At 53.1% G+C, this 23,346-nt stretch overlaps 10 protein-coding genes across 10 annotated transcripts; 8 read left to right on the forward strand and 2 right to left on the reverse strand.

The window, feature by feature from the left end:
* Positions 1-143: 143 nt before the first annotated feature.
* On the forward strand, positions 144-5,537 carry A1O5_03866 (uncharacterized protein; the record flags this gene model as incomplete). Its single annotated transcript, XM_007744476.1, has 5 exons — positions 144-974; positions 1,022-1,601; positions 1,646-2,883; positions 2,941-4,419; positions 4,473-5,537. The coding sequence occupies 5 exons, from the start codon at positions 144-146 to the stop codon at positions 5,535-5,537; spliced, it is 5,193 nt and encodes a 1,730-aa protein (XP_007742666.1).
* Positions 5,538-6,090: 553 nt separating this feature from the next.
* Positions 6,091-6,903, forward strand: A1O5_03867 (uncharacterized protein; the record flags this gene model as incomplete). Its single annotated transcript, XM_007744477.1, has 1 exon — positions 6,091-6,903. One exon carries the CDS (start codon positions 6,091-6,093, stop codon positions 6,901-6,903), a length of 813 nt encoding a protein of 270 aa, XP_007742667.1.
* A 494-nt stretch (positions 6,904-7,397) lies between these two features.
* Positions 7,398-7,589, reverse strand: A1O5_03868 (uncharacterized protein; the record flags this gene model as incomplete). The annotated part of the gene is made up of 1 exon (XM_007744478.1): positions 7,398-7,589. A coding segment is annotated over one exon (192 nt), but the record flags the coding sequence as incomplete, so codon positions are not given.
* Positions 7,590-8,641: 1,052 nt separating this feature from the next.
* A1O5_03869 (NAD-dependent aldehyde dehydrogenase) lies at positions 8,642-10,552 on the forward strand (the record flags this gene model as incomplete). The annotated part of the gene is made up of 2 exons (XM_007744479.1): positions 8,642-8,890; positions 8,915-10,552. 2 exons carry the CDS (start codon positions 8,642-8,644, stop codon positions 10,550-10,552), a joined length of 1,887 nt encoding a protein of 628 aa, XP_007742669.1.
* A 333-nt stretch (positions 10,553-10,885) lies between these two features.
* On the reverse strand, positions 10,886-12,207 carry A1O5_03870 (major histocompatibility complex, class I; the record flags this gene model as incomplete). Its single annotated transcript, XM_007744480.1, has 2 exons — positions 10,886-12,031; positions 12,088-12,207. The coding sequence occupies 2 exons, from the start codon at positions 12,205-12,207 to the stop codon at positions 10,886-10,888; spliced, it is 1,266 nt and encodes a 421-aa protein (XP_007742670.1).
* Positions 12,208-12,504: 297 nt separating this feature from the next.
* Positions 12,505-13,257, forward strand: A1O5_03871 (uncharacterized protein; the record flags this gene model as incomplete). The annotated part of the gene is made up of 2 exons (XM_007744481.1): positions 12,505-12,632; positions 12,690-13,257. The coding sequence occupies 2 exons, from the start codon at positions 12,505-12,507 to the stop codon at positions 13,255-13,257; spliced, it is 696 nt and encodes a 231-aa protein (XP_007742671.1).
* A 1,233-nt stretch (positions 13,258-14,490) lies between these two features.
* A1O5_03872 (uncharacterized protein) lies at positions 14,491-15,165 on the forward strand (the record flags this gene model as incomplete). Its single annotated transcript, XM_007744482.1, has 2 exons — positions 14,491-14,573; positions 14,643-15,165. 2 exons carry the CDS (start codon positions 14,491-14,493, stop codon positions 15,163-15,165), a joined length of 606 nt encoding a protein of 201 aa, XP_007742672.1.
* A 2,855-nt stretch (positions 15,166-18,020) lies between these two features.
* On the forward strand, positions 18,021-19,499 carry A1O5_03873 (uncharacterized protein; the record flags this gene model as incomplete). The annotated part of the gene is made up of 3 exons (XM_007744483.1): positions 18,021-18,429; positions 18,479-18,652; positions 18,706-19,499. 3 exons carry the CDS (start codon positions 18,021-18,023, stop codon positions 19,497-19,499), a joined length of 1,377 nt encoding a protein of 458 aa, XP_007742673.1.
* Positions 19,500-19,529: 30 nt separating this feature from the next.
* A1O5_03874 (uncharacterized protein) lies at positions 19,530-19,967 on the forward strand (the record flags this gene model as incomplete). Its single annotated transcript, XM_007744484.1, has 1 exon — positions 19,530-19,967. The coding sequence occupies one exon, from the start codon at positions 19,530-19,532 to the stop codon at positions 19,965-19,967; it is 438 nt and encodes a 145-aa protein (XP_007742674.1).
* A 1,216-nt stretch (positions 19,968-21,183) lies between these two features.
* Positions 21,184-23,225, forward strand: A1O5_03875 (carboxypeptidase D; the record flags this gene model as incomplete). The annotated part of the gene is made up of 3 exons (XM_007744485.1): positions 21,184-21,859; positions 21,966-22,169; positions 22,318-23,225. 3 exons carry the CDS (start codon positions 21,184-21,186, stop codon positions 23,223-23,225), a joined length of 1,788 nt encoding a protein of 595 aa, XP_007742675.1.
* Positions 23,226-23,346: the final 121 nt, after the last annotated feature.

The following is a 23,346-nucleotide window of genomic DNA, read 5'->3' on the forward strand; positions in this document are numbered from 1 at the left end:
CAACCGGGGCCCCTGCAAGCGCATATGCAAGCATCAGGCAGCTGGTGGCTGCATACCATCACGTGCCAGCCTTCTTTTGTCGACCTCAGCTCCCTCAAATTGCTCCTCCATGCTGACGATGTGCCGGATCCTTCATTTCAGTCATGGACAGAAGCAAGTATACGCTACAGAAAAACATCGCTATTTCGGACTCGGAGTGGCGGTACGACATCGCCGACTTGCCAGGATCAGAGAGATGTCGTCAGGCTGGACGCGTCAAAGCAATCCAACTGTTCTGTACACCCTCGGTGCAGGGCATATACCTGCATTGGACTCCCATCTCTTTGAATCGGGCCACTCGAGAACACCGCCTGGAAGATCTTGTGCAGATCAGCGTGTCGGACTTTGGACCGGTCTATGACACCCAAAATGTATCTTTACCAACAGACCACAAACAGGCTGTGGACTATGTTTGTCGTTTTCTCTCCTCTGGCGTTGTGATTAACGATGTGCGGTATTCATTCTATGGACACAGCAACAGTCAACTGAAGTCTCGATCCTGCTACCTCCTAGCCGGCTCAAAGCAGGAAGTAGCCAAAAAGGTTGAGGCTATGGGAGACTTCAGCAAAATCAAGACGGTTGCAAAAAAGGCAAAGCGGATCGGCCTCTTATTCTCGACTGCTGACATTGTACAAGATGTCCCAAACACCAGATGTCGAGATATAGAAGACATTGAAAGAAATGGATTCATTTTCACTGATGGATGTGGCCTCATTTCAGAAGATTTTGTTTGTCTGCTGGCTACCAAGAAGCCCATAATATTTCGGAATCGGCAGTATTATCCCTCAGTGCTCCAGATTCGATATCAAGGCTATAAAGGGGTGGTATGCAGTGAGCCTCGGATGGAGAAGGGTCTCTGGCTCAAATTGCGGAAGTCGATGAAGAAGTTCAGCGGAACAGATGACATGAGCTTCGCCGTCGTAGCATACTCAAAGGTACAGACCTCTTCGGATGCGAAACAACGGGGCACTAACATTCAAAGCCCTACACATACGGATATCTAAATGATGAAATTATGCTCCTGCTCAACTCCCTTGGCATTGACGCGGCCGTCTTCACCAAGAAACAGAAGGAATATTTCGGGTTTCTCGACCAGTCAAGAACAGACCCCGTATGTGCCTTTCGCCTGTTGAGCTCTCTGGGCATGGCCGCCGAGGCTGAGAAGCTCCTGATCGAGGGTATGGAAAAGGTCGAACGGACGATTCGGAAGACGGTTGTCCAAGAATACGGTAGGATGCTAAACAAACACCAAGAACAAAAAACCCGAATTCTAATACCCCGGTCTCGACTATTGTTCGGGGTATGCGATCCTTATGGTTTGCTCAAAGCAGACGAGTGTTTCCTGCGTGTGACACTGGAGGAACTTGGAGCCCCTCTGACCATCACAGGATTTGATGTCCTGGTGTCGAGAAATCCCTGTCTGCATCCCGGGGACCTCCGCAAGCTCAAAGCCGTCAATCGGCCGGAACTCAGCCACCTCACAGATTGTGTGGTCTTCTCCACGAATGGAAAGCGGCCGACAGCCGACCTCATGTCTGGCGGCGACTTGGATGGCGACACATGTGAGTTGAAGCAGTAAGGGTTGGTCTTTGCTGACTTAACGCAGTCTTTGTATGCTGGGACTCTGACCTGATTCCCCAGGCTATCTCAGAGCCAGCTGACTACCCAGGAGTGAAGGAAGCAATTAGATTCTCTCCTATCACCGTGGATGATCTGATCGTATATTTTGCTGGCTACAACAACATGTCCCTTGGACGTGTCAAGAAGGTGTACCTCGGATGGGCGCGAGCTCAGGGACCTCGCTGCAGCCAGTGTCAGGAGCTCAATCGACTATTCTCGCAGTGCGTCGATGGCAACCGTATCAAGATACCTGACCCGCTCCTCGACCCCCCTGACGCTTCACTCAACACAAGGCCATTCATCCTAGACATCCTGCATGAGGCCGCGAAGGAACATTGCAGCTCAGTACAGAAAATAGATACGCCACTCAGCATCGCAGAACGGCAGACATTAGGGCATAATGTTGACACCATGGGCACTGCAGATCGGGACACTCTGGAGTTCATCCTTAGCAACCCGACTCCTTTTTCGGATTTCGAATTGGCTAAGGTGACCTTGAGCTGGTGCCGGAGAAACAAGGTTCCTTTTGAGGAGTTTTGGGCCTATTTCGACGCCTCTCAACTCACTCCCGACGAGCAGGCGTGGATGTTGACCGAACTGCCTCCTTCACCCAAGTATCCGGCGCACTTCAAGAATGGACTCCTCCAGTCAAACGTTCTCTCGCGTGAAGACTTGCAAGCCTTTGGGCTAGACCGGCATTCTCTACATTGGAAATGCGTCTTCGATTCTCGGTCCGATCCACTGCGAAGGCTCATGGCGACGGTCAACCAGACATTCCCGCAGTTCGCGAAGAAGCTCCTTATCCTCCGCTTGGGCGAACGACTGAGCATCGCAGTCTACTTTCCACGGCCGATCGAGAATGAAGATGACGCCATCGTCCACGAGACCGTGAGACTGTTTGCGTTCCCGCATTCCCACAAGGACAGAGCCGCACATCGACGAGGCGTTCCGACCAAAAAGAATTACAGATTCTACTACGACGAAAACACGATGCAACTGTATGAGAATCATCGCAGCAACACCTTTGTTTTCTTTGACAGGTCGCCCAATGACGACAGCACCTACGGAAGCATACAAGGCAGAAGCAACCGGGCTCGGGCTCGCCAGGAGACAATCGACCAAGGGATCAATTGCGACTGGAGGGTAAGTATAGCTCTGGCAAAATTCAGTGCTCAACTTGCTACTCACATTGGGCGGACGCGGAGGGAGCCGGTGACTGAGGCGGTAAGTCACAAAGTTTTGGACCACACATTGAGAGGCCGTGCTGGCTAAAGATCGTAGGAACTCTATGTCATTAGCAACAAAGATGTCAGGGCATTGCGGGATCTGGATCTCTGGCTTGAGAGCGTCGATACTCTCGAGGTGCTCCCTAATTTTCCTGACGAGAAGCCGCCATACAGCCTCCCTACTCTTATTGACATCGACTGGAATCTCTACAGTGACTTTGTGGTCCAGGTGGTGCGGCACAAGAACTACACCCTCATTTTGGAAGCAACGGATCCTCAACTCGTAGACCTGCTCAAGCTGGGCTGGAAGAATGACCTTGTTGACCTCGTGTCAGAGATTTATGGCCGAATGCTGATGAACCCTGAAACAACGGTCCGAGCAACCACACTGCGGTGCGCCCCTGAGGCCATTCGACGCCTCGTCGAATTTCTCTACTTCAAGCCTGCGATGGCAATACACTTCGCACGCCTGTGTCCATGGTCTTCGCTGCCGGCTCCCTATTCGAATGCACTCCGGCAGGAGGGATTGGCTATTCTGCGTGCTCTTGTACTTTGCGCAAACAGGGTGGGAGAGCTGGTGGTGGGGCACATGTGCGCCATTCTTAAAGAAGACATCTCTCTGACTCTATCTGCGGTTCGCGAACTATTAGAACTTGCCTCTATAGCAATTGCAAGTCCGGATTTACTACTGACGGTCCTGATGGAATGCAGAGACGCATTTGCCAATGCTATTCCAGACCTTGATCAGCATGTTGTTGCATATTTCTTGCGGAATATGTTCGGGGCGGTGGTCGATCATTGCGCTGAGGCTAGTGACAATGATGAAGCTACACCCGGGTCATGGACGTTGAAGCCAGGGGCAGCAAGCGGCGAAAGAGTCTCATTTGTGACTAGCCAGCGGCGCATTGATGCTCCCAGGCTGGCCAGGCTCGCAGTCGGCGACCACGTGCGATTCGTTGCAAGGACCGCAGCGACAAATTCTTCTGCTGCCCGACCTACAACCTTCGACGTCTTGGTGGAAACAGCAAATGACAACGGGGTCAAATTTCGATGCCTCTCACAGCCTCCCACATTCCTCGAGAAGACTACTTGGACAATGAGACACTGTGGTCCAATCGTGAACACTCAGTCAGCAGGGGAGGCATTAGTGCGTCTTCTTGTCGAGAAAGATCAATCCTGCAGCTTCTATCATACTCTCCTGAGCACCAAAAATGCAGCCACGGGAGGCAGCAGAGCAGGTGAGACTGCCTCGAAGCAGAGTCTCGATCTAATCGAGGGACTGAATGAAAGTCAGAGTCGAGCTGTCGGTGTGTCTATTGATTCTCCGTTAACTTGTCTCTGGGGACCACCTGGTACCGGGAAGACCTCGACTATAATTGGATTGTTGCAAAAGTTGCTGAAGGAAGAAAAGGCCGGGAGGATATTGGTCGCAGCTCCGACGCACAATGCTGTGGACAATGTTTTGCGGCAGTACATGAGGAAAGCGCTGGACATTGACCCCAGTCTGCCACAGCCGATCCGGGTCTCTACCGAGGTAGGTGATTTTGCACGCTCATGAAGACACTTCTCTAACAAGTCTCTGTCTAGATGACGAAGGTTTCTGAAGATTTGAAAACTTACACCATTGATGCGATGTTGGGAAAAGATTTGAACCAGTATCCAGCTGCAAGACGCAAGGCCATCGAGCGGGTTTCCAAGGCTAGGTTGGTGTTTACAACTTGTGTTGGTGCAGCGTTGGGACTGCTTCGGAAACAAAGCTTCGACACAGTCGTCATTGATGAAGCCTCTCAACAAACGGAGTCGGCATCTCTTGTACCTTTAGTCAAAGGTTGTCAGCGAGGCATACTCGTAGGAGACCATGTTCAACTTCGGGCAACCATCAGTCCCCATGCGTGCACATTGGACTTTGATGTGTCGCTCATGGAACGCCTCTGGGTTGAAGCATCGGACAACGACATAGGAAGAGTCATGCTGGATACTCAATATCGCATGCATCCGAGCCTGTGTACCTTTCCGAGTCACGAATTCTATGGGAGCCGCTTGCTGTCAGCCGACATTTGCCACACGATAAATATCCCTGTCTCCAGTTTTCCGTGGCCGAAACGAGCAGTTAACGCCCAAAACTCAGCGAGCGCTTCCGATAGAGCGGTGTTTGTTCAGTGCAGCGATGCAGAGGACCTCGGCAGGAAATCCAAGGTCAATCAAATCCAGGCTAAGATCTGCAAAGAGATACTGAGGCTGCTGACGACGGCGCCGGAAAGCGATCAAAAATGTGCAGGCATGGGATCTAGCTCGCCACCACCCTCTATAGCAATCTTGACGCCATACGCGCGCCAGGCAGAACTGCTCAGACAGTATTGTGGGGGACACGCCGTCTCGAGCATTGACGGATTCCAAGGCCAGGAAGCGGATGTTATCATCTTCATTACCGTGCGATGCAACTTACAAGGGGAGATAGGGTTTCTGAAAGATATGCGGAGGCTGAACGTTGCGCTGACTAGAGCCAAAGCCGGGCTGATCATTGTGGGAGATCGGTCGACGTTGACCAGGAAGAAGGGGCAGGAGGAGGCATGTCGAGTATGGGATCGCCTTATTGAGACGTGTTCGAGGGTGCAGCTTCCTGGTGGAGGAGGGAGAGGCGTAGCAACCTAACGATCATGTTTGCCCATGCATCTGGGGCGTGAGCGTGGAGGAAAGGCTGGGCAAGGCTGGGTTGTTCCGGTGGCAGCTGCCAAGGCTGTCCAATGAAACCGCGTACGGAGAGTTGCTGACCAATAGGAGGAATTGATGTCTTAGTCGGACAGATTATTCCTCCGAGCCAAGCTGGAGTCGTTCCGCTTCTCTCTTCCTTCTCTAAGATCCACCGACCTTGTAGGCAGCGCGAGACTTCAACCTTGTCCTGTAACCCTCCGCCGGGCTACGTTGTGAGCAACCTTGACTCTACCTGAGCCTCCTCAGGCTGCGCATCATGAATCGCACCGTCGCTGGAATTATGGCTGTCCAAGGCAGTGCTGCTCTGAAAATCAACAACACGAATTCCGTGTATAAAGACTATGGATGACCCTCCGCTGTTGTGCTAATCATCCAGAACAAACAACAGCAACAGTAACAATAGCAGCAAGAGCGGCAGCAGCAAAATCCCGCTCGAACAAAAGCACCAGCGACCAAGACATCTCCAAGAAACAATCTTACCACACATTCAGCAATGTCTTCCCCGACCGTCGCATTCTTTGGCGCTACCGGCGGCGTCACCAACGCCATCCTGGTCCACACCCTCAGGGCGGGCTACAAAGCAACCGCTCTCGTGCGCACGCCTCAGAAGCTGCGCGACCAGCTCAGCGCTCAAGGCCTCTCCGCGGAGACCATCAGCAACCTGACCATTATGCAAGGCAACGCCCTCGACGTCGAAGCTGTTAAGCGCGCGCTCTGCGCGTCTTCGCCGACGGGCCTCCCCTCGGTCGTGGTCACTGGGCTGGGCGGCAGCCCAAAGCTCCAATTTGACTGGCGCCACCCCTTCCAGATCGCGCAGCTCGACAACCCCTCGATTTGCGAGACGGCCGCGCAGACCCTGCTGGCCGCCATGCGCGACATCTACGCCGAAAACCCCGCCCTCAAGGACAACAAGACGCCGCTCTTGGCCTTCATTTCCACGACCGGCATCACGCGCGGACCCGAAGACGTGCCCCGCGCCATCCGCTTCCTGTACCACCAGATGCTCACGCTCCCGCACGTCGACAAGCGCAAGATGGAGGACCTGTTCCGCGGCGACGCCGCGTCCGCCGACCCGGCGTTCCGCGCCATTGTCGGCATCAGACCGACCTTGCTCACCGGCGGGGCCGACTACAAGGACGCCGTGGGGCTGGACAAGGTCCGGAGCGGCACCGAGGCGAAGCCCGCGGTCGGGTATACCATCAAGAGGGCGGACGTCGGCGGTTGGGTGTATGAGAATGTGGTCCGTGAGGCGGTGCAGGGGGGAAGGGGCAAGTGGGAAGGTGAGATGGTCAGTCTGACCAGCTAGCTGGCATAGTTAATACAAAGCTACAGAAGTCAAGCTAGATTGGGGGCAGGTGATGAGATGGAACGGGATGGGATTGGCGACTGCGCACGGGAGGGGACGATCAGGAGTTCTCTCAGATATATCTATCTAGATTACAGCTAATTCACTACACCGGTTGTTTCAAGAACTGAGCATTGGTTTATTTACATCATCATCATCATTCGTTCTCTATGATCGGCAGCGCCATGAGGAGCGCATCGGGTATCGTAGTAGTACTAATAGTACAGAGAGGTAGGTATTATGCAGGTTGGGAACAAGGTGAGTAGCCGCTCTTTCTCCTGGTCTGTCCAAGCCACCTTTTCTGTTTTCGAAAAGGAAAAAAAAAAGGAAATGGGGTAGTAGTGTTGAATTCAATGAAAAGCCCCTCCTCGTCCGCCAGTGTCTCCCTCATCTGATCAATTTTGGGTTCTGGACCCTCTCTCCTTTCTCTTCCACAGTTCGAGAGAGCCCCTTGATCAGATAGTACTCGTTGTATGGTGGGTGCGCATCGTCCTACGGTGTCTTCGGTGGTAACGGTTGCAGGTGAGGCAGGAGATGACAATGTCAAAGAGCGAGACGATGCCGTTGATGATGGCGGTGAAGATGGCGCCTATGCCGTTGACGATGGCCATCAGCACGGAGCCGATGGTGCGGCAGATTGATTCAAACTGTTGGTCGCGTCGTTAGTATGTGATTAGGATGGTGAGCACTGGGTAACATGGGGAAGACGTACGCAGGAGACGACTGCACCCATTGCGGCAGTGTGTATGTGTGTGTGTGTGTGTGTGTTTGATGAGATGAGGTATTGGTATGTTTGGGTTGTGATTTGTCTGTTTTGTTCTTGGGATTGAGGATAAGTTGGCGAGTAGGATGAAGGTAGATTTTTGTATGTCTTTAGAAACAAGGGGATCAAGGTGTCTGGAATGTTCACAGAGGGAGGAGCAGGAGCAGGAGCAGGAGCAGGAGCAGGAGCAGGAGCAGGAGCAGGAGCAGGAGCAGGAGCAGGAGCAGGAGCAGGTGGGGGATGACAGAAGCCGCCTTTGTACTTGTATCACTTCACTCTTGCCCGGCACGAAATAACATCACTTTTTAGCCTAGCGCTCAAACATTCTCTCGCAGGAAGTTGTCTTCCGGCCAATACGAGCTGAGTGGGAGATACGACGTCATGAGGCCATGACGTCGAGGGAGGGAGGAGGGAGGGTGGGAAAATCTCATCTCGAATCACATTAACGCGTAGATTTCGCACCGTTCGTTGTCCGCTGCCAGCCACTTCAAAGACGATGCCCATCGTACGGGGTTGCCCGTTACACTAGGGCTGGGATGGGAAACAGCCATTATAGCATTATGCCATGGTGGGAATCAAAGCGGAAATGATGTGTCTAGCGAAGCCTGTCAGATGCCAGTTGACGTCCGATTTGGAGCACAAAAACAAGGCAGATGCTGGCAAGGCGGAGACACAGAAAGACCTTCAGAGAAAGAAAGCGTGGGGGCATCGACGTCATTTGCAGATCCGTGCTGATGATCCTGGGCGCCCAGCGGCTGCGTGACTGGCTGATCGGAGATGTTTTTGTGGCGGCTGTGGCGCTTATGGCGGTTGTGGCGTCGCCGCATCTTCGATTTCTTGGCTGAATTGTGGCGTCGGTGGCGGTGCATGCAGGAACAAACCCAGGGCGAGCCAAGGGTCCGGTGTGCGAGAAGCGGATGGAGAAAGATAGCTGTGATGCTGTTCGACGACATCTCCAGGTGCTGCGATGGGCACCTGGCAATTTCCGGCATCTTGTTTCTACTCCTCATCGGTGCGCTGACTGCAATCTCTACACATGTATTCTTCACCGTAGGAGAAAGCGCCGTCCGTTTCACAGTCCCTATTCCCCCACAACTGCAGAGCGAATATCGCTGGAGTCGCGAACATGAAGACAAAGGCGACGAACCACCGGACGAGGCAAGACCCTGTCCTATCATCTGCACTGTCTGATGTTGACTCTTGGCACAGGTCTACCATGGCCGAATATACCCTCGATGCCCAGCCGACGGTCGCCGTCTTGGACCCCCTGTGACTCCAGCCAACGCGTCGGCGATTGACTCTGCCATCTCAGCTGCAGCGCAAGCTCAAGTCGAATGGTCGCAGACTTCTTTTGCAGAACGGCGTCGAGTCCTCCGCACGCTGCTTCGATATGTTCTCGACCACCAGGAACAAATTGTGGCCGCGTGCTGCCTCGACTCGGGGAAGACCAAAATCGATGCTTGCTTTGGCGAAATCCTTGTCACGGTCGAGAAACTACAATGGACCATCAAACATGGGGCAAGAGCTCTCTATAGATCGAGGCGACCGACCAACCTCCTTATGTGCTACAAATCCAATACCGTCATCTATGAACCTCTTGGCGTGGTAGCAGCTTGTGTGAGCTGGAATTATCCCTTCCACAACTTCATCTCACCCGTCATTTCCGCCTTGTTTGCAGGCAATGCAATCGTGGTGAAGCCGAGCGAGCAGACATGCTGGAGTACCTTCTATTTCATCGACATCATCCGTGGAGCACTTCGAGCCTGCAATCACAGTTCTGACCTCGTCCAGAATGTCGTCTGTCTACCAGAGGCTGCAGACTATCTCACCAGCCACCCAGGTCTCAACCACATCACTTTCATTGGCAGCAGAGAAATCGCGCACAAGGTGTGCACATCAGCTGCGAAATCGTTGACTCCGGTAACGGTGGAGTTGGGTGGGAAAGACCCTGCCATCGTACTTGACGACCCAACAACCATCAGGACCATTGACGACGTGGCCTCGATCCTCATGCGTGGAGTCTTCCAATCTGCCGGTCAGAACTGCATCGGCACCGAGCGCGTCATCGCATTGCCTGCGATCCATGACAGGTTGCTGGCCAAGGTCCTTCCAAAAATCACATCGCTTCGTCTCGGCTCTGTTCTTCACTCCTCTCCCAACAACCCACCCGACATGGGCGCCATGATCTCCTCACGCAGTTTCTCCCGCCTCGAGAACTTGATTTCCTCTGCCGTCGCCCAGGGCGCAACCCTCCACTGTGGAGGCAGACGACACAGTCACCCTGAGTATCCCCACGGAATCTACTTCGCACCCACACTGCTTAGCAACGTGACTCCTGAAATGGAAATCGCGCAGGCTGAGCTCTTCGCGCCTGTCTTCTTGCTCATGAAAGCAGGAGATGTGGAGAGTGCAATTCGCATCGCGAACTCGACAAATTATGCCCTGGGCGCGAGTGTCTTTGGACACAACCGGTGCGACGTGCAAAAGTGCGTAAAGGAGATCAAGGCGGGAATGGTCGCGGTCAACGACTTTGGAGCCTACTACGCGTGCTCTTTGCCCTTTGGCGGCGTAAAAGGTTCCGGCTACGGACGCTTCGGCGGCGACGAAGGGCTGAGGGCTCTGAGCAACGTCAAGGCCATCTGCGAAGATAGTCCGTGGGCAAGGGCACTGGGCATCCAGACGAGAATCCCGCCCAAACTGCAGTATCCCGTGTCCAGCCACGGGTGGGAGGTCTGTAAGGCTGTGGTGGGCACGGGATATGCCTACACCCTGGGCCTGTCAGAGTGGGTTGGGTGTGTGGTCAGGCTCCTAACGGCCTTGATGAAGAACGCAGACCAGGGACGGTGACACGTGGCACGAAGTCAGAAGGCCAGAAAGAGCAAAGAAGAACGGGGGAAAGAAGAAGCCGTGCCGGAAGATGATACGGGTCGTCTCACTGTCCAATATACTACCAAGCAAGTCAAGTACTCTATGGACCCGAACAGGGTGGAGCCGTCGATTCTATTCGGTCAACCTGGTTCTATGATACATCATGCCAGAATCGTCGTAATAATTAGGTGGAAGCAACCTAATCCAATCCAACCCAACCCACCGATGCCCACCCCAACCTAGCTCTAGCCGCGCGAACCTACCGTAGGATCATGGTTCTTTTCTATTCAATGACGGCGATCTGTATCGCCACTATGACCACGATATTCCCAACATGATAGCCGCCCCCACGAACATGGCACCGAACTGGAGTGCCGTCTTTCTCAGCTCGTCCCATTTATTCGGGCCCGTCTCCAGCAGCTCCGGGATCACCGCCACGGTGCCGACGTACAGGAACGTGCCTGCTGTAAAGGGCAGGAGCATGTCTCCCCACGAGAGACTCGTGCCCCAGATGCCTCCTCCTCCCGCCAATGCGTCCTCGGCTGCGCTTTTCGACCCGCCGCCGCCGCCGTACTCTTGCACGAAGATGCCGATCAGCGTGCCCAGAAAGGCGCCCACGGCCGTGACGAACTGGGCGCCCATGGCTTTGCGCTTCGAAAACCCGGACTGGATCAGCAACGCAAAGTCGCCGACCTCGTGCGGAATCTCGTGGAAGAAGACGGCCATGGTCGTCGTTGCGCCGAGAGCGGGGCTGGCGTAGAACGACGACGAGAGCGCCAGGCCGTCGGTGATGTTATGTGTGAAGTCAGCGATTAGGTTGAGGAGGCCGGCGAGTTTAACTGACGGGTTTGGAGGTGCGGGCGGTGTGGAGGCCGAGGAGGGAGACAAGGATTTGGTGTCTTTCTGAGCCTTGCGTTGTCTCATGTCCCCATCTGCTGCTTTCCCCTTTTTTGAGGAGGTGGCTGTTGCGGAGCCGTTGGTAGCAGTTTCGTGCTTCTCCTCGTGCGCATGTGAGTGGGAGTGGGAGTGGGAGTGGGCGCCGCCGTCACCTCCGGTAGCAATACGCAAGGCTTTATCCATGACCATGAAGGTGACCAGCCCAACAATGATGCCCACGCCCAGGAGCAGATTTCGGTTCGGTTCGACCATGACGAACTTGACTTTATCGTGCTCATCTTCACCCAGGAAAATCTCGGGGAGCAAGTGGAAGAGCGTATCTCCCAGGAGGCCTCCGACAGCGAAGGCGACCATGATGCTTAGCGACGAAGGGTCGATGTTGGGAGGACATAGTGCGAGGAGGAAATTTGGAGGGCCCGAGATGTAGGCTGTTGCGAGGAGGGCGTTGATTGCTGGGGAGGAAGAGGGGAAGAGGGCGGCGAAAAGTTGGGTCGTCAATGAAGCTTGCGCCGGGTTATTCTTGGCTTTTGCCTCTGAGAGGGATTGTACAAAGGCGCATTGCTGTCGCCCAAAGCCTCAGCGCTGGTTTATGGTGTTGGAAGGTTGGTCTTGCATACCTGGACGTTCTCCTCGATTTCCTCCCTCGTCAGCAGGCCGCTGTCCTTGCCCTGGACAGCCTCTACGCACACTGAGATCACCAGACCTAGGAAGAGTGCATAAACAGAGTATGTGACCATGCTTGAAAGTCTGAAACGTGGGGAAGCCATCGTCGCTTGTCTTCAGACCGAGGGTCAAACGGCACGCGACTGCGCAAGCATTGAAGAGGCACCAAAAGGACTCTTGCGAAGTGCTAAGAATTCAGGGGCGCGTTGGCGTTATCGATAGCGGGAAATCATCGGCTAAATACACATTTTTGGCCTGCTTTGAAACTGCGGATTTTCTGCTCAATGGTGGAAATCATTTGGCAAAAGAAATAGCCTCCGACGAACACCCGTTCTATTGTTCGACAGAAGCACTGAGACATTCCTACAAATATGGGTCGCGAAAGACAGAAAAAGAAGAACAGGTCTTCCATTCCGAAAGCCAGGCCGAAAGACAACAGGACAAAGGCTGGCAAGAAGAGAATCAATTTTCTCGGCAACGAGACAATTGCGAAGAATTGGTACGAGTTGCAGTCGTATAGGCGCTCTTGAATGCCGACAACTAATGTCTTACGCAGGGATCGAAAGCTTACGCTATCGCAAAACTATAAGCGACTAGGGCTGTCCTCCAGATTGAATGCTGCGACAGGCGGGACAGAAAAGAAGGCGAGCAAGGACAAAACAGACACACAATGCATTAAGAGGGATCCCTTTGCCATTCCCGGGCCACAAGCTGCCAACTTAACACCCCAAGAAGTCCAAGTCGAACGAGACCCGGAAACAGGTCGTATCGTCAGGGTCATCAGACCAGAGAACGGCGGGGCGAATGACAATCCACTGAATGACCCCCTGAACGACATTATGGATGTTGAAAGGGAACAGCCGACGAGGCAGCCAGCAAATGGCATCGTGGCAGAGCTAGAAGCGCAGGTTGCAGAAGAGGAAGAACTGTTGGCAAAGAAGAAACGACCACGACAGCAGAGCCAGCGGGAAGAAGAATGGATCGCCAAATTGGTGGAAAAACATGGCGACGACATTAAAGCCATGGTAAGAGACCGGAAACTCAATCCAATGCAACAAACAGAAGGCGATATTGCTCGGAGGGTGAAGAAGTGGAAGGGCAAATACGGCGAAATCACGACATGAGTCAATGATGCGACAGATCGTCACGAAAGACAGCTGGTCTCCGAACCCATTCCACGGTGTATCGCGCAGGACAGATACCAAATTACAGCAAGATACACGAAGAAACATGGCAGTGCATTGGCTAGGCCCTGTAAATGGACTGGGCTGCGGTGGTACACGTCCAACGTACAAAAGGACACCCGACAAGCAGCCTTTTGGCTGAGAAGTTTACCGGAACTCTGTTATGGCCCGTGAGAGCCCCAACCAGGAGCTACTAAGCTGTACCTGGATGAGGACTATCCAATCAACAAGGCTTTGATTACCGAGCCGTCAGACCTTTGCAATGCGACACGGTGTCTTGGTCGGGGGATTTCTAAACTGAATGCTCGACGAGAGCTGGGAACAGGCGAGCCGAATGGAGAAAGGGGCAGCAAACGGATGTCGATGCCACGACTGCAATGAAGACCATGAGAGTTGAGGGAATCATTCTCCCACCTGCCTTAGTTGGCCATTCTTGAACAAGATGCTGAGTAGAGGCGGGAGGGATCATAGGGAGAGATTACGTAGGACGGAGCTGCCATGGACGGAGCAAATGGACTGAAGTCGCCGGTCGCCGTTCTCTCTCTTTGTGATCAGGCAGCGGGAAGCAGGCGATGCCCAGAGTTTTGGGGCGGAGAAATGCAGAGACACGATTGGCCATGGCGCCGGCGGACCAAGCGGCTTCTTCTGAATCGCCTCGTGCGCGTTTCAAGCATCCTCAGTTCGCATACTACCATCTATTATACAGTTCAGTAGTACCATCACCACCGGTCATGGATCCTCTCGTTTCCACTCCCTTCGTTCCCGTGCGCCCCTCCCCCCGGGCTGTCCAGACGACACTCGGCTCAGGTGCACAAATACCCTCCCCAATATCAATCCAATGTCCCCTTCCTGGTCTTTGTCCTTCCGCCTGGGACGCGTCCAAAATGTCACAAGACGACGAGCATTATCCATACCGTCATCAAAGAATACGTCGTGACAAAGAACATCCGTATTCCGAGCTAGATTTTCTGCCGGACTCATAGTCATCCCACCCAGCAAAAGGTCCTCATTTCACTTGGCGAAGGCCTGCCGGACCGGAGCAGCATTGCCATCATGATGTTGGCTATATCATCTTCTCCCAGGTCTGTTCGGTCAAACCAGCAGTGCGCCATGAACGTGGTTTCAAAATCCATGCCAATAAAGAGCCCTCTCACCATCTCACCAACCTCCAAAATGAACAGTCCTTGTGCCACTCCTTCCACAACAACAGCTCCACTTATCCCAGACAAGATATTGCCAAACTTGTACCTGTCAGAGTGAGTCAAACTTGTCCCATGCGCTCATCTCGTCCTGCACGCAGGGTTGGGCTGACGCTTACTGGACAGCATTCACACTGCCGCCGCAGTTCTAAGCCCCAACTACAACACACCGAATCGGCCAAGGATCAGATATGTTCTCTCTGTCATTGACAATCCAGATAAGCAGCCCAAAGTGCCTCCAGGACGTGAAGCAGAATTCGTCCTCAAAATGATCAGCCTCCGTGACCACGCCAACTTCGACCTGCTCAGGATCCTGGAGGAGGCCTGTGCGTTCATCAAATCAAGTCTTCAGAGTAACGATGGTGGAGTCCTTGTCCATTGCCAGAAAGGGGTGTCACGGTCCGCCGCAGTTGTAATTGGCTTTATCATGGAAGAGATGGACCTTGATTACGACACCGCGTTCCGCTATGTTCGTGGTGGCCGGTCAAAGGCCAAACCGAATTCGGGGTTCCAGAAGCAGTTGGAGTTATGGGGTCAATTGCATTACAGTATTTACGATGCTGACGGCAAAGAGAAGCAAGAGTACGCTTCCTGGAAGACTGATAATGAAAAACAGATCAAGAAACTGGGCTCACGATGGACTGGTTAAGGCCTCCGAAAAATGGAGTTCTCAGCGGCTTCAAGAGAAATTGCACTGCTTCGATTGAGCACAGCTCCAGAGCTTACGGACGTGCAGCATCAAGCTTCTCTGTCCTAGCAATTGTCTATCCGTTCTATCTGTGGATTCAGCGGGACACTGGGTCGCTTTCAGCATGCGCATGAAGCGTTGCTGGCGGGTTATTGGTCATGGTGTTGGGATTGCACATATCGAACACAGGACACTGGATGGATGTCAATAGAGCTGACTTGGGTGGTCGCACCACTTCTGGAGTATGCATAACAGGAATCGGAAGGTGGTTGGGCCGCAATTTGGAGTTGCGCATCAGTACAGAGGTGAGCTAAATGCAGTACATATGCTGACAGAATAACCCCTTGAACAGCAGCCGTGCCTCCTTTCTCTTCCATGCTCTGCTCGATTCCCAGACTGTCTGGAGAGCAAGACATCTTCCGTCCAGCTGTCTGCTTGGAGCGGATGATTTTCTTGGCCTGGGCATCTGGGCATCTGGGCATCTGGAGAGTTGTGGCGGAGCGGAAGTCTTTGCATGTTCCGATCCCCATCGATCCCCCTCCCTCCGACACCCAATGGGCGCCCACGCCACAAATAAGCTTATTTTCCGACTCCATACCGACTCCCGATGGCTGCGATACTCCTCCAGCTCACTTTCTCAGTTCACTTTCACCTCTTTCACTGTGTTCTTTCTTGTTGGAATTCCTTTTGCAGCCTCCGACACTCTGAGACATCTTTCCCGTCGCCGGGCTGTCATCAACTCGCGCACAATTGGCTTCCCACATTGTGTCCGATTTGAGACCGTACAGTATCGTCCAGACGTCAGTTCACCTTTACTCCGTCGTGGGAAAGTAAGGTCCCACGATTCCTTCTTCTCGTTACTTATCCGTTCACTCTTTCGTTACCTTGTTGCATTGAGAAGGCCGTCCTGCTATTTAACCGCCTCACCTTTTTGAACTCCTGCAGGCTTCCTCCTCTTCAACTTCGCTTTCGTCCTTGTGGTGTTTCCTCAGGTGATAGTTTGAACAGGAAAGGTGCGTTTCTTCTCTCCCAAGTTGCAATGGGAACATGCATTTCCTTTGACGCTTCTCAGTCTCCTTCAGCATTTCCACGCGGAGGACACCAACAGTTGTGGAACGTCTTGCTAACATAGGCAAATGCAGGACGCCGATTGAACCTTTGCGAAGGACCTTCTCTCCCAGCATTCTTCTTTGTGAGTCTGATATCCTGGCAACATCACACCTTGGGAGTTGCATTTGGTTGTTTGTTCGTCGCAATAATGCAGGTCACTATGTTTGTTGCCGAAGACAAACAGTAATCAAGATTCCTCAGTTTGCTGCTTAATACAGCCCCCGGTAATCTGGAGAGCACACCCTGATTTAATCTGCTTACTCCCATGAGTATGTTGGTTGTCTGATACACTGACATCCACCTATATATACAGACATCAAATATCACAAGCTGGAAATAAGAGGTCCAAGATACCTGGACTCTGCGGACTGCTGAGACCGTCCAAGATCTTCTGCCGTCGACACCGACCAGTCTTGTTGTAAGTCTATCCTCTCTTGTACATCATTTTCTTGTCAAAATTCACTCATCTCATCCTCTCTCCATCTCTTTCTCTCTCACATGGCCCAATTCACAGCAATTCGTTACTGCAGAGAAACTTCTGGCGCTGGAGCCTGAGACATGATGTCCACGTGGCCGGCAGCGACGTCAGGCGGCAAGGAAGCAGTTGACATGTGGACGACGACGAGCATGTGCTCCTTGTCTCTCGCCTATATATACCCCCTCAGACTCTTCTTTCATCCTCTTCCTCTCTACCATAATTCATCAAGATTCAACAGTCTGTTCTTCTGCTTACTTTGCTTACTCTCATTTAGTCTTGATACATCGACACCTCTGATCATTTACCAAACCGTCATCTGCTTTCGAGGCTTCTTTCGTCCTTGTGTTTGATTTGTTTGCGGTCGATCTGTCTTGCGTTCGTCAGTTCAACGTCACTTTGAGGTTTTTTTGGTAAGTCATTCCTTTGTTCGTTCTGCTCTCTCCTCCAACCAGACTATTTGAACCATGCATTACCGCAAGATTGGGTGTTGCGGCATCGTATTTGTGCGAATATCGACGTTGGGATGGTGCGATGTGAGTCCATCCCTCTCAGCTGTGAACGACACTCTTCCATGGTTGTCAGCTGCAGAATGTCCTTCGACTTGTGATTTGGAACAGGGATGCACCTGGAAGCATCTGCACGTCTTGCGGCCACTTACGACAAGTCGAAACATCCAGCATTGTCTACTTACACAACAGTCTCCGCTCATGCCGCCAAATCTGGTCGTTGGTTTCCCTGTCAGGAAAGCGGGTCAACGCGGAGCCCCAGCAAGGCTGATGACATCTGTCATTCACTGTGTGCCCCGCTCCTGGAAATCCACCTACACGGAGGTCGACAAGGATCTCTATCTATCGACATGTGACAAGCTCGCCATAGAAGCGGGTCCGCGCCGAGAACGACAAGGCTGACTGCAAATCGACATGTGCTGAGCCTCTGTGCCGAAATGTCTCGGCGCCGAGACAGTCGGGGGTTTAGACTTCCAATTCGACAAATGCTCAACATGCAACCACAAACACGGATGGACTCAGACTGGCAAAGTTGAGATGATACCCTTACATGCTCTTAGCGATGCATTTGTGGCCGTCAGGGTCACATCCCTCTCGCACCGCCTTGTCTTCATGCTCATACTTCATTTCCCCTTCCTCAAGGACGGCTGAGAGGCAAGAAACTGACAAAATGCTTACGTTTAGCGTTCGACTTTGTTTCCGTTGCAGTTTCATAATTCAAGATGGTCTCCACACGGGCACAGAAATCCAGAGAGACGACCATTGCTATCCAAAATATCGATCGAGCCTGCGCGGCCACTCAGCTCACACAAGTGTGCACCAGTACAGTGGTCTCTCTCCCAGACGTTGCAGGAGAATCAACCGTGTCCCCTACTGCCGAGCCTGATGTCGCCATGAAAGACATCAGCATTACCACCAGGTCTTCAGTGCAAAAGACATCAACGGCGTCACGGAGCCTTATCGTGCGCTTCAAGCTTCCAGTCTGCAAGCCGGCTGGGGTAACAGAGACGAAGGTTCTTGTGGACTCCAAGCTGACCGTCAAAACCAAGAACTCGGTTGACGGGGAACCAATTCGTCAACGAGCTGCTGCTGCTTCCCATGGCATCAAACGTGAACCGTCCGATGATCAAGGTCAGAGATGTGTTGTTCGTTTTCTTGGATTGAAGCTAACTTTACATAGATTCTGCTGCTTTTCCCAGCAAGAGAAGCAAAACATCTGGCGGAGGTGATGACAAAGAATTCAAATCAGAGGTTGCTCCTACTCAGGCGTCGGGCGTCCCCACTGTTCCCCGTTGTCTTCGTGATCGAGGCGAAGATGGCACAGTCACTGGACGGATTAGAGCTACCAAGAAAGGTATGGATTTTGCCAAATGCTTCCACGAAATGGTCACTAACCGCAGCATACAGCAAAGGAAGACATTCGTGGTCCCTTTGTGACTTTCTCATCGAAATCTCTTGGCAGGCTTTTGAAGAAGATGAAGAAGCGACGCCCCAAGACACCGTATACCAACAAGACACGCTTCCAGTTCGGCCACGACCATCTGTGGTATTGGACGTCGCCATCTCCGTACGAAATCCGGAAGGTCTCGCAGATTCTCGAGGAAGAACGACCCGCAATCAACGAGGTTGCCACAGCAGAAGGAACTTCAACCAACCCGTTCCATGCTGGTGCTGGAATATCTGTCGACTCCATCGTCCGCGTCATCCTTTCACAAGCATGCACCAATGAGTCAGCATTGGATGCACAGCAACGGATGCTCCTCGCATACCCGTATTGGGTCAATGGCAAATGGGTCGCAGGCAAAAAACCGAACTATCACGCAATGCGTGCACAGGGTCTTTCGAAACTGGAAAAGGTCCTAAAAAAGGCGGGGCTGGTGAACAAGAAACCAAAAGCCATCAAAGACATTCTTGACATTGTCTATGAAAGAAATGTTGCGCTTTTGAAACCCTTGAAGGATGGCGAGGTTGTATACATCGGCAACGAACGCGGTGCTTCCGATTTTGTTCCTGGCTTGTTGTCTGTGGACTACCTCTGGGACATTTACAGACAAGAGGGCAAACAAGCTCTGCTTGACCATCTTGTGTCGCTTCCATTGATCGGCGTCAAGTCGGCGTCCTGCCTGATGTCCTTCAACATGTCGTTGCCTGTCTTTGCCGTGGACACCCATGTCGCTGGGATGGCAAAGCTTCTCGGTTAGGTACCCGGATATTGCAACGACGAGATCATTATGTGCACTCACCTTGACACTGTGTTGCCGGATGATCTGAAGCTTTCTCTCCATCAAGCCTTCTGGAACCATCGTCGCAACTGCGCGCGTTGCAGTGCACGAAACAGTCAGTCTAGTTGGGCCTACAACAACACCGAGTGTCCTCTGGAACTTCTTGTCAAGCGTCCGCAGCAGCCCAAAGCCGAGGACAGCAAGCCAGCCAAGGTCCAGACTGGCCCACCGAGACAGAGCATCAAAAAAGAGCCTACAGACGAGGAACGTCTGGCACAGGGACTGGTGAAAGTCACCTATGAGATCGACGACGATTTCGATGCAGCAGGAGGCACCGGAGTGACCAGAACGATCTGGATCACGGATTTTAGTGCGGAGGAATATGATGTCAAGGAAGAAGATGATAGCATCTCTGAGGAAATGGTTATTTCAATCAAAATGAAATGAAGCATGGACGACGAGCACCAAATATATGGTGGCAAGAGCAGAAACGTTCTTCTGGTATGGATGTTTCTGAGGGCATTTGAATTTTGATTTCGTAGTCGCGATCTGAGCAACAGACTCTTAAGACGCATCTTGAGCTGGCAATAAAATGGACGTACTTCGAAGCGAGGTTCTTGATCTCTTTAATAACGGTAAAGGGCTGCTCCGTATCCCCACCCCTCTCTATATTTGTCCTCCTTGGCATGGACTCCTTCTATTTATCTCCAACATCTTCAATCGACGACGACAGGGCTGGTATAGTCCTCGTGGCTGACTTCCGTGGATATACATGATGGGAACGTGACTAGGACTTGACGTCAAAAGGTCCATCGACATACGATAAACGAGGCGGGATTTTGCAGGAGGAACGGAATCCTTCCTAATCGTCGCCCGGCGGAGGATCGTTATACTCACGCTATTCATCACGCACCAATGGCTCTGGGCAGTTCCCAGTTATCAATCGCTTCCTGGTCCCGTGAGCATCCGGGATCAGGGATTCATTTAGGGCCTGACTTTCGCCTCCTCCAGACCTCGAACAGGACAAATGCACTCAGCGCAATGCTACCTTTCCCCACGACGATTACTTCTTGATTTCTACAAGTACACACTAGGAGACAGGTGCCGCTCGCGTGCTGCTGGCTCTATCGCGGTCCATTCTTATCTTCGCAGCCCTTGGTGGGCAAGCTTGGGCAAGCTTTGTTGACCCAGAGCTTAGGGTCGCACGACTAGGATGAACGACATGCCAAAACAGGCAGCTCGCGGTGGTTCCCTCTTGCTTCCTCTGCGACCTTAGCAGCAAAAAGCACAGCTTTCTTTCGCATCCCTGCGATGTGCCTCCATCGTGGAGCTGCAGGCCCGTCGTCATGCCCTCCCCCCTCCCCGGCACGCTCTTATCCATGCAATTGAGGGTTTTGGCAGCGTTCTTTCGGTCAATCCCAAGCTCGTGGGGTAGGATCGTCGTCCCTACTGCAGCTGTCATTCCATCGTTACAATGCCTCGGGGCGAGCCAGGTGGAAACGAGAGGGTAAGGTAGGCCGTGCATGAAGCTACCTGTCGTGCTACAAAAAGGACCATCTCTGCCTTCAAGACGCAGGTCGAGGTTTCCCTTCGGTGCCACCCTCGCTCTTCTCTATATCTCTTTTACTTCTTTGCGGGGCGCCTTCTGAAGCGCAGCTCCACCATGATCTCTTTGCTTCCTACAGCTCTGCTGCTGGCCTCGGGCGTCCAGCTCGCCTTCTCTCAGTTCGTGGCTCCGCCAAAGAACTTGACAAGCAAGACAGGCTATGCAGGCGTCACAGTCCGCTACAAGTCCGTCCCCGCGGGCATCTGCGAGCAAGACCCCGACGTGAAGAGCTATGCTGGATACGCCGACGTGTCGCCTGGTCAACACATCTTCTGGTGGTTCTTCGAGGCTCGGAACATGGATCCCACGACGGCGCCGCTCACCATCTGGATCAATGGCGGGCCGGGCTCGTCTTCTATGATCGGTCTGTTTCAAGAGCTGGGACCATGTCGAATCAATCTGGACGGCGACGCGGTGAACAACCCGTACTCGTGGTCCAACGTCTCCAACATGATCTTCATCGACCAGCCCACGCAAGTTGGGCTCAGTTACTCGTCCCCCGTGCCCGGCTATGAGGACCCGAATTCCGGATATCTGGTTGAACTGCCCGGCAACACCTGTCCAGAATACGCCAGTGATTGGTCCTGCGGGACATACTCATACTGGAACGAGTCGTTAACGGCGAACAACACGCCCTCGACGGCGCCGAACATGTGGAAGACGCTGCAGGGATTCATGGGCGCATTCCCGCAATATGCGAGAGAAGGAATCAACTTTGCGACTGAATCATATGGTACGTTGGTTTGGCTTTTGGTGGAGGAGACGTTGCTATGATTCTGCTCCTCTACCATCGCACCCCCAGAGATCGGAAGAAAGGCACAGGCTGACCAGTGCCCTAGGCGGACACTATGCGCCTCTCATGTCGGAGTACTTTGAAGAGCAAAATGCGAAGAACATCACCGGAGCACACAACATCCGCCTCGAGCACGTCCTGATCGGCAACGGCTGGTACGATCCGTTGATTCAATATCAAGCCTACTACAACTTCACCGTGTTTCCGGGAAATACCTACAACTACGATCCGTATAACCAGACCATCAAAAGTGCGTTTCCCCTGGGTCTTCCACATTCTTCATACCGTTATTTTGATTTCCCCCCTCCCCCTCCTTCCCAAATAGCCATGTGGCTTTCATGTTCCCCGGGCACGTCTTCGAGTGATTGAAGACTGAACTGACGACGATTGCCCGCTAGATCAAATATACAACAGCCTGTACGGACATGGAAACTGCTATGACCAGACGGTGGACTGCAACACGCGCAAAATCGACGAAATCTGCACGGCGGCCGACAACTTCTGCTACCAGCAGGTGGAAAACATGTACGACATCTACCTGAACCGCGACGAGTACGACGTACGGTACCTGATGCCGGACCCGTTCCCGCCGACGACTTATATCGACTACCTGAATACGGCGCGTGTGCAGGCCGCCATCGGCGCGTACGTCAACTACACGGAGAGCAATGCCGCCGTGGGCAATGCCTTTGGCGCTACGGGCGACGACGACCGCGAGATCGGCACCGTCGCGGCCCTCCAAACCCTACTAGCCCAGAACGTTTCGGTGACCATGTACTTTGGCGACGCCGACTACAACTGCAACTGGCTGGGTGGGCAGGTGGTGGCCGAGCACGTCGCCAGCACCGCAGCATCGGGGTACAGCAGCGCGGGCTTCATCAACATCTCGACCTCCGACGGGATAGTGCACGGCCAGGTGCGCCAGGCGGGACAATTCGCGTTCGTGCGCATCTTCCAGTCCGGGCACGAGGTGCCGTTCTACCAGCCTTTGGTGTCGCTCGAGATGCTGGATCGCGTCCTCGCGGACAGAGACATCGCCACGGGCAAGGCGCCGCTCACGCCCGCCTACAAAACAAAAGGCCCCCTAGTGAGTGCTTATCGTGAGGGCAACGCCACTATCCAGTTCGACCTCACTCCCGCTGACGCCATCTACAACGTCACCACCGCCATGCCCCAGAACGGGACGAGCAGTAGTGGTGGAGGGGGAGGAGGAGGCGGCGACAAGAAACTCGCAAAGCGCGCGAAATATAGTCTCAGACGGGCGAGGAAGATCAAGAGGGACAAGTTGGGCGGATGGGCCAAATGAATGCTGAAGCCGATTTGATTGACTAGCCCCAATGACACCCGAGTCCTATGGGGCTGGTATGTATGTACCTACTGTAGGTAGGTATGGAGATACCACATGGAGATCCGCTGGCGATAATCCA

The sequence above is a fragment of the Cladophialophora psammophila genome (genome assembly GCF_000585535.1).
Source record: "Cladophialophora psammophila CBS 110553 chromosome Unknown aczJe-supercont1.5, whole genome shotgun sequence".
NCBI classification, from domain to species: domain Eukaryota; kingdom Fungi; phylum Ascomycota; class Eurotiomycetes; order Chaetothyriales; family Herpotrichiellaceae; genus Cladophialophora; species Cladophialophora psammophila.